This window comes from Phytophthora parasitica (assembly GCF_000247585.1).
Source record: "Phytophthora parasitica INRA-310 unplaced genomic scaffold supercont2.7, whole genome shotgun sequence".
Taxonomy (NCBI): Eukaryota; Oomycota; class Peronosporomycetes; order Peronosporales; family Peronosporaceae; genus Phytophthora; species Phytophthora nicotianae.
Window position 1 is genome coordinate 54,970 of NW_008648993.1, and position 12,305 is coordinate 67,274.

The window sequence follows — 12,305 nt, forward strand, 5'->3', positions numbered from 1 at the left end:
GGTACTTCCCTTCATTCTCTGACCGTTGACGGCAGTTGAAGCAGACAGGGACTTTTTGGCTTGGTCTCATTGAGACTCTCAAGAACCTGGTCTGCTCCATTGTTTGGCTAGGACGCTCATGCGCTCCCTTCACGCTGTGGGGGCGGCACTGCTGGCGCTGCTGCTTTCGGGCAGCTTGGCGGCCGCTGACGAGACGAACTGCTGGAAGATCGATGGCTCGACGTCCCTCGTAACGGCACTGGCTGCCTACTCTGGCTCGGCCTGCGCGGTGGACGTGACGATCCCGCTGGTGGCCGCGTCCTACGCGCCCAACGAGAGCATCTCACTGTTGTGGGGTGTGCAGCTCGAGCCTAAGTCGACTAACGCCATGGACGTTCCCATGCCGCCGGACACGATGATCACACTCAGCTCCGATAACGCCGGCTCCTACGTACAGATCCTCTCCACCTACGTACGAACGTGCGCCTCGAGACTGCAGTGCACCCCGAGTATCTTAGGGGACGAGATATTCACAACCGCCCAGTCCGGTAATTTCTCCAGGTCCGATGCCACGTATTTCGAGACACTGGACGAGCTCTCCTTCGCAGAAGAAGGAAATTACACAGTGGCCGCCGTTGCCGTGCTCGGCAACGCCGACAACGATATATTACTGTACTACTTCCAGACATTTGCGGATATCGTCGTTAAGGAAGACCAAGTCGGGGCTGTGTGAGTTATTTGCTGCTGCATATCATGGATGGAGCGAGGATCTGATACGTAAAGTGATTTTATTGTGTTGACAGAGACTACGACAGCGCCACGACCTATTGCCGCGTGACAGCGCAGAACCCACTGGAGGATCGGCTAGACTCGAGCGTGTTACTTGCGAGCAGTGACAGCTCCGAGATCGAGGTAGCGATTGATGCAAACAATGTTGTGCAGGCCAACCAGGCCTTTGACGTCGTCTGGACGGCCACGCTGACACGTAACTCGTCCAAGGACATCCAGTTGCCTTCACCCCTGAAGGCCGTCTACGTGTTGGCCGACGATGACATGAAAGACAGTGGGTATTACACAATCGTGGGCTCGATCGTGAAGCTGTGCGAGCGCGACATGGGCTGCGACGAGTATTCGAGCACATTCACCGCATCATCTGCTGATTATTCCGCGAACTTTACGTCGACAGACACTGCGACGTTCAACTCAAGCAGCATTGTCGTTCCCTCGACAGGCTGGTATACAGGCTTTGTCCAGGTGACGCTGGCAGGAGCCGACGCAGACGCACAGAGATACGATTTTGTTAAATACTTCGAGATCTACGCAACCCAGGAGAACATGTCGAAACAGGTAGAGAGCGAGACGTACGTGGACGATGGCAGTGAGTCTTACTGCTGGGAAGTTGTAGCAGATGCCGAAGATGAGGACGTGGATGCTACGAGTGTGGTGTTCTCGGGGAACAGCACCAACTGCCCTTACACGGTGAACATGACCGTGTCCACGACGACTTTTACAGTGGAGGCCGGCGCTCTAGTAAGTTGGACCGTTGCGAAGAAAACCTCTTACACGGACGGAGTAATGGTGAACACCACCACAGTCTACGACGAGTCCACTGGCCAGTACGTGAATCTACCACAAGTGAACATTTACTACTGCAACAACTCAAATTGCTCGCCGTTCTCGGAGAAGAAGATGTTGGCGTACTCCGCACAGCCCATGAACTTTTCAGAGAGGAGTGGCGAGGCTTTGTTTGCAACGAAGATCAGCATTCCAAGTGAAGGATCGTACGCTCTCATGGCTCATGCTGTGGTGCCAAATGGGGACGGGGTGCGGTTCGACGTGGCCTCTTTCATGAGTATGACCGTCACTGCCTCCTCAGCCGCCGCCGATACCAGCGACAGCTCCGATTCTCACGTCGGTCTCATTGTTGGGTTGACACTGGGCTGTGCGGCTGTCGTCTGTCTTGCTGTACTGGGATTCGTATTTATTCGCAGCCGACGAGCTGAGGCAACGCAGCAGAAAGAGCGTCGCTACAGCTTCTTCGGCTTCCGACCAATGTCCAACACCAACGAACTCCCCACAAACTCCCCCAATTCTGCCCACGGCTCAGACGAGTCAGGCAACTTCATGTACGTGAAGGCACAGCGATCGCCCATGGACATGCCCCGCGCTTCCTCGTTATCCTATGATCCGTACTCGCGAAGAAGCTTTGTCGAAGCTAACGAAAGCTCTGGCTACAGCTTTACGTTCTCCGACCCGGAGCCTACGTACCCGTCATCGAACGAGAGGACTTCCCAAACGCAGCTAACAACTGCGACGCCCCAGTTTTGAACGTAAACTTACATGTGGATAGCGTTGTCCTGTGTACAAAGATTAAAAACACGCTAATAATGAACGCAATTATCAAACCCCTTCAACTTGACCATCAAGTTCACGAGCCAAAAAAGAACAAGGCAACTTCAATAAGATTGTCCGATTTGTGGTCCACATATATAACGTATCCCCGCCTAAGCCGATCTTACTCCAAATTATCATCTTTCCTTTTCGCGCGTTCAAAACCGCACCGCCATCATGAGGCGGAGCGCTCAGGACGTGACCATGAATGGGGAGTCCAAGCACGAGGACGAGGAGTATATGGGTGACATAGTGCCATCGATGCCCGCCGGTTTCTCCACACCGCGTCGTCGGCAACAGAAAGCGAACGGAGGCTTCGAATTCAGCGTAACACCAGAGCCTTCCCGTCGTCGCCTGTCGACGTCTAGAGGTCGCCAATCGGCCGCAGGACTCGAAGAATCGCCCGCCAGATACTCACCCAGTAAAGTGAAGGCCGCTGTGCGCTCGTTCGCCGATTTTCTACACTTTCTGGTAGGTTTTTGTGCTCTTTGGGTAGTTTTAGTGAAGGATTCGACGACTTAGAGCAGATTCTCGTGTCTTTTGGTGCCTTTGGAGGAACAGGAGGAGCACCAACAGGATCACGCGCTTATGCCAGTTATTATCCAGCGGTTTGCCGAGCTTGGAGCTGTCATTGAGTCCCAGAAGAGACACATTGACCGCTGGAAAGGCAAGGAGCTGGACTTGGCCATCGAGGAGGCCCAGCAGAACTTGGAGCTCATCCGAGAGCTAGGAGAGACCATCCAGAAGCAGGAGCTGCAGATCGCAGAGCTCACAGTGGATAAACAGAAATGGGAGGAGAAGTATCATCTCGCAGCTCAAGAGGTAGAGACACTCAAGAAACAGGGCACGTACCAGATCCAGCAGCTTCGTTCCGAGGTGTCCATGCTACGACAGGCAGGAGTAGAGGTGGAGAAGAAGCTTAAAGAGCGTGATACGTCCCTTTCAACGCTGAAAAAGAGCAATGACTCCCTTCTCGCTCAGTTGGAGCAGATGAAGCGTGATAGTTCGACGATTATGAAGGAGAACACGACACTGAAGCAGCAGGGAACGCACCAATCAAACGAGATGCGTGCTCTTGAGCAGCAGATCCAGGAGCTACGTGGGCATTACGAGTCAGTAGTAACGAAGGCAAATGAGCTGGAGCAGGGTGTTGTAACGTGGCAGAAGAAATACGAAGAGAAGACGCGCCAAGTGAGTGAATTAGAGAGCACGCTCAACCAAGGAAGACAAGAAATGGGTCAGCGTGAAGGCAACTTTAAAGAATTGCTGGCTAAAAACCGGAAGTTACAGGAACATGTGGATAGAATGGCGCAGGAGCACGAGAAGCAGCTTGCGGAGCAGCATAAATATCGTAGTGAGGCCGAAGCGGAGCGACAGAGACTCACTCAAGTTCTTCAACAAGAGTCCACAAGGTTCCAGAACCTCAGAAAGGAGGCTGGAGAAGCACGTGCACAGATCGAAGCACAGGCCATGGCTGCCATGAAGCAGCGTGAACAACAATTGCTGGACGAAAAGGCTCGCGTCGAGGAAGAACTGCAGCTCCAGTTCAGCAAGATCAACGAGGAGAACATCGAGTTACGAGCCACTGTGGACAACCTGAAGGACATCAACCGACGTAAGAGCACAGAGATCGGCAGACTCATGGCAACCTCGCAAGAAGCTGAACAGCAGAACCAGTCGCGGTTGATGGAAGCTCAGAAGATGCAGCAGCTGACAGAAGAAGTTGCGCGTGCAAAGCAGCAAATGGAGACTCTGTCCAAGGACCTGGCTGCAAAGGAAGCTGCTCATGATGAAGCCATGAAGTCCCAGTCTGCTGAGTTCGAGAACCAGTACAATGACTTCGTGTCACAAGTTGAGGGCCAGTTCAACGAAATGACTCAAGAAAATGATCAACTACGAGCAGATCTCGACGAGGCAGTGAAGAAATTGGGAATGTATGAGGGACATGCGGCAGCGGGGGGAGAAGAGCTCAACAAGTGGCGCTCGGAATGCGAAAAACTTCAGCATCAACTACACGAAGGTGCTCGGGAGAATGAGGGCTTGAAACGCGAGCTGGAGCATCGTCTACAGGAGCTTGAATTACGGAACAAGGAGAATGCAGAGTTAAGTGCGCGAATTGAGCAGTTCTTGTCTCCCGATAATGAACGTACGAGAGAAGTGGAGCTACTACAGGGAGAGCGTGTACGACTGGAAGAACAAAACCAGGAGCTTCAAAGAATGATCGAAGAGACCAGAGCCGACGCCGAAGCCACAATGGAAGAAGCTCACCGTGTCCATGATCGCTCTATCGAGCAGAAAACCACTCATGAAAACACAGTCCGGTCGCTATGCGAGGAGAAGGAAGCACTGAACCGCAACTTGATGATGCTGTCTTCAGAGAAATCGGTGTTGGAAGCTCAGATTTCTACTGCTCGCAATGAGATTGAACACTGGAAGACTTCGGTGCATCAATTGGAGAGCGACAAACGAAGTCTTGAGCTTCGACTTCAAGAAGTGATGAGGCAAGCGACTGAACAAATTGAGACGCAGAAACAATCAGCGGCTATGGCTACTGAGGATGGCAGGACTCAACTGCAAAAGCTGACAGCTCAACTGGTACAGCGTGACGCTCAGATGAATGAAGGCCATCAACAACTGCGCAGTGTGCAGGAAATGGTTCAGTCGTTGGAAGAGAAACTGCGTGCCCAGCAATACGAGTCTGAGAGCTTGCAGATGAAGAATGAACAGCTGAATACTCAACTTGACGCTCTTCGGAACGAGAAACGCGGGTTGGAGCATGTTATGCAGCAACATAGTACATCGATACGTGAAGGTTCGGATGAAAATCTTTCTCAAAGGCTGGAACGACTAACTCATGAAATGGAGCGACGTGTTCAAGAGGAAAGCGAGAAGGTGAATCACTTGCAGGCAGTTTTGGACTCAAAGCTGGACACTCAGCTGCAGCACGCGAGTGAAGAGAGGACGAAGCTGGAGCAGGAAAACGCTAGACTTCAGCGAGAGCTTGAAACGTACGCTGCCGAGCTGGAGAAGCTGGATGCGGAGCTTCTGCAGCTACAACGTGAACGGGAGGAACAGGAGCGTGTTCTAAGTGACATGCAGGAAACGATGGCAGCTCATGAAGAAGCCCAGCGCTCTCGCCACAACGCGAGTGATGACTTTATGCGTCTTGAAGCTATTCATAATGAGCTGAAGGCGACGCACGAACAGTTTAAGCAGGATATCTTGACTCAGTTGAGAGAGAAGGAGAATGAACTGGCAGAGCTGCAAGATGAAATGACGGAATTACAGTCCAAACTGGACCAAGAGAAGGAAATGACGAGTCATCTGATGGACCGCTCGCATTCTGAGAAGCAAGATCATGCAAAGGAATTAGCTGAAGTCGAAGAGAAACAGCAATTGCGAGTAAAGGAGCTGGAGACGTCGATGAAGGAGCTGCAGCATAAGCTCCGTGTAAGTGAGCACTCTGCTACAGACAAGGAACAGACACGGGTGAAGGAGCTGGAAGCATCAGTGAAGCGACTTCAGCGCGAGCTCCAAGTCAGCCAGCAGTCGATGACGGGAAGAGAACAGAGTGCCATGCACGAGAAACTGCAACGAGAGCGTGAGCAGCGAGCCCTGCAGACTCGGTACGATAGCTTAGCTGCTGAGAATGCGGTTACTCTGAAGAAGATGGATGCAAAATTGGAAGAGATCGAACACTTGCACCAAGAGATCGACCAGTTGCACGAGGAGATCGAGCGATTGAATGAGGAAATTCGGGATAATACGACTGAGATGGACAACGCGAGAGGTCATCTCCACGTGTCTGAGCAGCTTATGCTGAAGCTCGAGGAGCTACAAGATGAACTAGCCGCACGCGAAGACGATGCGCATCAACGCGATGCCGAGTTGACTGCAAAGGAGGAAGAGCTGCAGCTTGCTAGGGACACTGAGAAAGAACTGAAGCGCCAGCTTCAAGGCAAGGTGCACGAAAAGGAAGGCGAAGCTGCTTTACTAAAGCAACAGAATGCAAAGCTTCGAGAGCAGCTCAAACGAGCTGCGCAAGCGAAACTCTCGTCAAACGAAGCTGATGCTGCAGCTCGAGAAGCGGCGATGAAGGACCTGGAGAAGGCTTATGATGAATCAGTACAGCGCGAGGGTGAGCTTCAATCACAAATTGCTCAGCTTGAAGATTCCAAGACGAGTTTACTGAATCAATTCCGTCGTGAGATGCGAAAGCTGAACGTCGAGTTTGGTGCTCAAGGATCTAAAGCTGACGGTATCGACGACAGTGCTTTCCTTCGTGGCATAATGGAAGTGTCAGCTCTTCTTCGAAGCTACCAGGACCGTGAGACTCGTCAGGATGCGCTCATTCATCGCAAAGAGAAGCAGATTAACGAGCTTAAATCGAGATTGGACGAGGTGGAGCGTTCATTCCGTCTGCGGGATAGTAAGCAGGACAAGCGTGACGCGTTTAAAGCACGGGAAGAATCACTGTATCAACAGGTGGAAGCTATGAGTGAAGAAGTCTCCAAGCTGAAGTTGGAGAACCAAGAGCTACGTGAAAATCCCACCGCTGTGAGCAGTGCTGAAGATGTTTGTGAGTGGGAAGAACAGTGTGCGAAGCTTCAGAACCGCGTGCGTGAATTGAAAGAAACAAACGCGAAGCTCAAGGAGAGGAGCTTCTCCAAGGCTGACATGAAGGCGCTCGTCAAGGAAGTTGAAAAGCTCACGAGCGAAGTATTGGAGAAGGACTCGCAGCTCCAAGCTCTTCGGAATCGCGAGACGTCAAGGCCTGCTAATGGATCTCGTGGCTCAAGAGCCTTGCTGGAGGAGAAGGTCATGGTGCTCAATGACCACTTGACTGGCCTCATGACGGAGAACATGCAGCTTCAACACAGCGTTGAACAGTACGCCATCCAGTATGGCCCACTGGACGATGTGCCGAATGGTGTTATCGGCAACTCTGGTATTCGCGTACCGACTCGAACAAACGGCAAACCTGCTGTCCGGTCACAGTAACAGACACATGTGTGTGTGGCGTCTACCAATCTATTTACTGAGAGTTGTTGCTTGTAGTTGTTCAGTTGACTTACACTAGTTGGCGTTGCTTGGTTTCAGGTAGATAGGCCCAGAAGAAGACCAGACACGCCACGTATGTGGCCCCATACGCGAGGAATGTAGCAGCAGTACCGAATGTTTCAAACAGAGTGAGCATGGAGCCATTCACGAGCAGCGAGATGAGCGACATGGTGAAGGTGCAGTAGCTCATGTACCGTGCTCGATAGCTGTTGTCTTGGAACAGCTCGCTTAGGATAACAACGAAGAGGATACTGGGGCCCACAGCAGCAAACACGTTAAGCACGGCGAACGTGATCATGATGCTCGCGGACGCCGTGGAACTGTGTGCAAAATCGTCGGTGGAATATCGCGCAAAAACGCCTCCGCTCACCACGAAGCAGACACAGACGACAGCTAGACAAATCAAGTAGATTTGTCGTCTTGAGAACCTTGCAATGACGAATCGACCAGCGAAAATGACAGACACGACTGCTACGAGTGAGCAGAGGAGTCCGAAGATGTTGGCATCTCTACGTGAATACGAAGTACTGGTCTTGGCGATGATTTCCGGGCCATAGAAGAGAGACGCATCCACGCAATTGTTCACATACGCCAGTAAAATACCGATCAACAGCTCCAGATGAGGATTTGGAGACGAAGTAGACGCAGTTGTAGCTTGTTCAGATGGACGTTGGTAGCTCCCGTTTCTTTCTCGCTTGATGGTGACCGAAGGATCGGTACTGTCGACGCTGTCTTCATCTGACACATCTGTGACTGCTTCTTCTAGATCTGTCGGGTTCTCCTTCCAACGGAGCCATTTGATGCTCTCCGGGAAGTAGAAATGGAAATTGTAGAGTACATAGAGCGCCGGTAAGCTGCCAAAAGCCAGACATGCTCTCCAGTTCTCACTTATAGTTATCATAAAGAGGTAGGGCACAGCTACACCCGAATTCACCCCAAGTTGAAACAGTGTGAGGAACGCTCCTCGACTGGCAGCGTCCACACACTCACTTATGTACATAGGAATCAGTAGAATAGACAACCCGTTGCCCACTCCGGAGCACAGACGCCATAGTACGAGCCACGAGAAGCTACTGCTTGCGATTCCAGCCAATAGCGCCCCCACAATGGAGCATGAGCACGCGAACATGGCCGTGGCCTTGCGGCCGTAGCGGTCAGCTAAATACCCGCCCGCCAACATGGAGACGGCATCACTTAGCGTCGCTGTGGCACTCAGAGCCTCTTCTTGTGTGGAGGATAGCTGTAGGTCGTCCTGAATATACTGCAACGTGGCTGCTAGACTGACGTTATAGCCGTAGATAAGCCCACCCATGACACTGAACAGTGCCCAAGTGCGTTGCTTGAAGCCTCCGATACCGCCAAAGCCGTCGTCACCCGACACCTCACTTTCCTTCGCGAAGCGACGCCGATGTTCCCGCAGTCGTAACAACTCATTCGTCTCCTCAGGGGTCATCTCGTCGGCTTCTGGCATGTTGCGCACAAGTTGTTGACGTTGACGTTAAGTTCAGCATCAGAAATAATGGGTACAGTATCAGATGAATACTATGTGCACCACACCTTTATTCAGCTAACTACATGTTCTGTCTGAACAGATCACGCCAAAAGACAAGGACGATGCCCAAGTTCTACGGGGCTGCGCGGTGGGCGCCTAAGCTCATCCTTCTGCAGATGCTAGCTATGCAAGTACGTTGCATTACCTCCGTCTTTGTCTTCTCTATCCACTCATACCCTTTTCACCCTCTAATATGGTGTTTCTACGTCGCTACGCCGTTTTCAGTGCTCGCACTATGTGGCGCAGGGCCTGGTTTTGGGTATTTGCCATGGCGCACACGTGACGCTTGACCAATTCTTCGCCTACCACACGCAAACGGTCGTGACTGTTGATGGACTCAAAAACTGCTTCGCTATCGTGGCCGCCAGCTTCGTCAGGTCCGTCACACCGAAAACAATTCATCTGATCTTAAGGCTCATTTATCTCTTCTGCAGTGCTGTGTGCCTCGCACTCTTCGTAGAGCGTGCCAAAAAGTGTCTAGACTTTGGTGTCACACTCTACTTCATCGACTTCCTGGCTCAGTGTTTCTATTCGGTACGTTTCCAAGTCACGAACAGTGAGATACACATATACTAACTTGATCTTATTACTACAGGAATTCCCGAAGATGTGGGACTGGTGGCTAGTTCACCTCGTAGCGGCAAGTGTAACCATCGTTCTGGGAGAGTATCTGTGCTCTCGTCGCGAGCTGGAGGAAATCCCAATGGTCGATCTCTTCACCAAGCGTCCGTCACGTAAGAACTAATGAGGACAAGAGGAGCTCACATTGCATCAATAATCCAATTATTGCTTGAGTTTTGAATTAACTGACAACAAGTAGCTAGGTTACGATGGGGTACGGTCTCCAGCTGCGGTATTCACACTGGGTTTTTGTAACAGGAACGTGACCATGTCGAGTTGCATGAGATAGGATTTCTCCAATCGATCCATAGCCTGACGAACATTCTCGTCAAGTCCTCGAAGCTGCGGTAGGAACTGAGCATACGCTAGTGCAGCTACAAGATGCTCCAGGTTTTCGTCTCGCAGTATTTGCCGTGGTAGACGGAGATGCGTTAAACGTGGCAATGTAGCCAACTCTCGCAACAATACAGACGTCGGTACACGCGCATGGGAGAGATCCAAACGTTGCAGGGTACAGCTCTGCGTGCTCGCGAGTGTGCGTACCCAAGAAGAAGATGCAGTAGATGGCGCTACGACGCTGACAAAGCGCTCAGATCGAAGCTTACTCTCTTCCAAAGCTCTGGAAAAATACTGCAGACCAAGGTTTGACCTTGGCATGAGCTCGTCAATCACCTGTGGACTAACCAACGAGCTGGAATCATCCAAAAGCTCCTCGACACGAGCTGGCAAGCTACCGTAGTACGCCACAAGCTTGCTTTTGTACTCGTTAACGTCACGAATCGGTGTTGTAGACCAATGAGGAGACGAGCGACAGTCTAGCTCAGCCTCTGAGCACTGAAGGTACTCGTGACGAAGCAGTTTGGACGCACTGGCCGAGTGAGTGATGATGAGGTACTTCGCATACTCCAGGAAGGACCGCAGGTTGCTCGGAAAGCTATCAGGGTAGCGAAGTAGCAGAGCCAATACGGTCGACGTGTTCGCATCCATAAACCGACCACGAGCCCACACGGTCATCGCAGTTTGAATGACCGAGCTCACCATTGAGGCTTGAGGAAGAGCTAATCGATGGCGAAATGTAGCGGCGATGTGGACACCATTGCCATTGCCACCAGCTTCTGCTTCTGCCGCCGCTAACCTCTGACGTTGTTGTGCAATTTCTTCATTAGCAGTAAGTATGGGATTCATGTTCGCGTCAAGAGCAACACCAGGATCAATTGGTAGATTTCGAGCTCCACCAGTGTGTTGACAGTTCCTCCGACTTAGAAATAACTGAAAGAAGGGTGTTCGTCGCCGGTGTTGATAATGTTCGTGTGGTTTATTCTCCAACATGTCCAAATCATCGTCATCTTCTTCACTTTCCATTTCAGACCGTCCAGTTGCGATGTTTCCGGTCAATTTCGACTCGCGGACTCGTGAGTGACTGTGCACCACAATATTTACAGGCGAAATGTCCGCATGTTCGCAGTTCGACCGCTCTAGAGCATCCACCGCAAGAAGCATTTGTCTTAAATACGAGCGCACCGTTCGCTCGCTGACTTTTCGTTTCGTAGAAAGCCACATATTCAACGTCATCCGATCTCGTCCGTCCGCCACGCTGTACACGTCCTCGTCATCGGCAGCACCAGCGCCATGCTCGGCATTCACGGCAGGCTGTTGATTTGGTGCTACTACAGGCGCTTCCGCCGCAGGAGCCGCTTGATCTGCAGGGAAAAGCAGCCCCACCATTCTGTCCGCAGTCCACAGTGCCGATGCCGTTGAGTTGAACTTGACACACACAAGGTGGACACTGGAAACCGGTACTTCTGGTCGTGTCTGAGCCCTCGGTAGAGTACCAGCCTGTCCTTGTCTATTGAGTGTCTGGAATAACTCCAGAAACCTGCCGTTATACCTCGTTGCAGCGGTTGCAGTAGCATTTGTAGCTGTAGGAATAGTATTAGCGCCGTCTCTACTGGTACACTCTGGTTTATATGCAGCATGAGCGATTTTCAGTCTTTGATACACCATATACACCAGGATAGCAGGTACGTCTTCATGTGGACGCGTCGGGTCTCGCTCCAGTCCCAGCAATGGACGCAACGGATACTTTTCCAGCGGTGTGAACAGCAGCGGTTCCCAGAACAATTCGTCTCGTGCCAACGCTCGCCACGCTCTACAGATACCGCTGACGCGCAGCAATTCCTGTGGAGCGAAGAAGGCAAACAGTAGCATCTCCAAGCCTCCAAGTGCATCGATGCCAACGTTTTGACCTGCATTCTTCGATCGACCATCACTCTGAGTTGCATCTTTTTGCCAGTCCGGAGACTCGTCCGCCCCTGAGAGGATCATGCTGGTGGAAATCTTCATCGAGTAGGACGAAGAGTCCCCGCGTTTGTCCAGAGGCTGCAAAGGGTAGAATTTGATGCGCTCGCGCACCTTTTTGAGGACCCGGAGCTTGTCCCTGCACTGGCGCTGCTGCAGCATGAGCGGGTCCTCGTCCTCCAGCGAGTGCGGTGAATAGGCTGTGGGCTTGGGCTGGAAACTCTCGTTCTGGATGGAGCGGATCCACTGCGAGGACGGCGACGTGACCGGCGATGCAGACGCAGCGTGGCGGTTGGCGCCCTGCATGGCGAAATACCTTAGCAAGGAGTATGGTCTGTTGCTTGAGGTTCACTTTGCAATGTGAGAAATGTGCAATTTTAGTGAAAAGAAGGAAAAACGGGCG

General features: G+C 51.8%; 5 protein-coding genes across 9 annotated transcripts; 3 read left to right on the forward strand and 2 right to left on the reverse strand.

The window, feature by feature from the left end:
• PPTG_05001 (hypothetical protein) lies at positions 1-2,391 on the forward strand. Its single transcript, XM_008898444.1, has 2 exons — positions 1-708; positions 783-2,391. Exons 1-2 carry the CDS (start codon positions 119-121, stop codon positions 2,305-2,307), a joined length of 2,115 nt encoding a protein of 704 aa, XP_008896692.1. The 5' UTR covers positions 1-118; the 3' UTR covers positions 2,308-2,391.
• A 117-nt stretch (positions 2,392-2,508) lies between these two features.
• On the forward strand, positions 2,509-8,368 carry PPTG_05002 (hypothetical protein). 4 transcript variants are annotated; one of them, XM_008898447.1, is made up of 3 exons: positions 2,512-2,841; positions 2,898-7,380; positions 7,471-8,368. In XM_008898447.1, exon 2 carries the CDS (start codon positions 2,959-2,961, stop codon positions 7,369-7,371), a length of 4,413 nt encoding a protein of 1,470 aa, XP_008896695.1. In that variant the 5' UTR covers positions 2,512-2,841; positions 2,898-2,958; the 3' UTR covers positions 7,372-7,380; positions 7,471-8,368. The 4 variants fall into 4 exon arrangements, with proteins under 4 accessions (XP_008896693.1, XP_008896694.1, XP_008896695.1 ...); XM_008898445.1 differs by having other exon boundaries at positions 2,509-2,841; positions 2,926-7,555; XM_008898446.1 differs by having other exon boundaries at positions 2,509-2,841; positions 2,932-7,555.
• PPTG_05003 (hypothetical protein) lies at positions 7,384-8,933 on the reverse strand. Its single transcript, XM_008898449.1, has one exon. It carries the CDS (start codon positions 8,900-8,902, stop codon positions 7,442-7,444), a length of 1,461 nt encoding a protein of 486 aa, XP_008896697.1. The 5' UTR covers positions 8,903-8,933; the 3' UTR covers positions 7,384-7,441.
• Positions 8,934-9,008: 75 nt separating this feature from the next.
• Positions 9,009-9,907, forward strand: PPTG_05004. 2 transcript variants are annotated; one of them, XM_008898451.1, is made up of 4 exons: positions 9,009-9,114; positions 9,209-9,360; positions 9,418-9,517; positions 9,579-9,907. In XM_008898451.1, exons 1-4 carry the CDS (start codon positions 9,046-9,048, stop codon positions 9,726-9,728), a joined length of 471 nt encoding a protein of 156 aa, XP_008896699.1. In that variant the 5' UTR covers positions 9,009-9,045; the 3' UTR covers positions 9,729-9,907. The 2 variants fall into 2 exon arrangements, with proteins under 2 accessions (XP_008896699.1, XP_008896698.1); XM_008898450.1 differs by having other exon boundaries at positions 9,209-9,517.
• On the reverse strand, positions 9,460-12,260 carry PPTG_05005 (hypothetical protein). The gene has a single exon (XM_008898452.1). The coding sequence runs from the start codon at positions 12,206-12,208 to the stop codon at positions 9,809-9,811; it is 2,400 nt and encodes a 799-aa protein (XP_008896700.1). The 5' UTR covers positions 12,209-12,260; the 3' UTR covers positions 9,460-9,808.
• Positions 12,261-12,305: the final 45 nt, after the last annotated feature.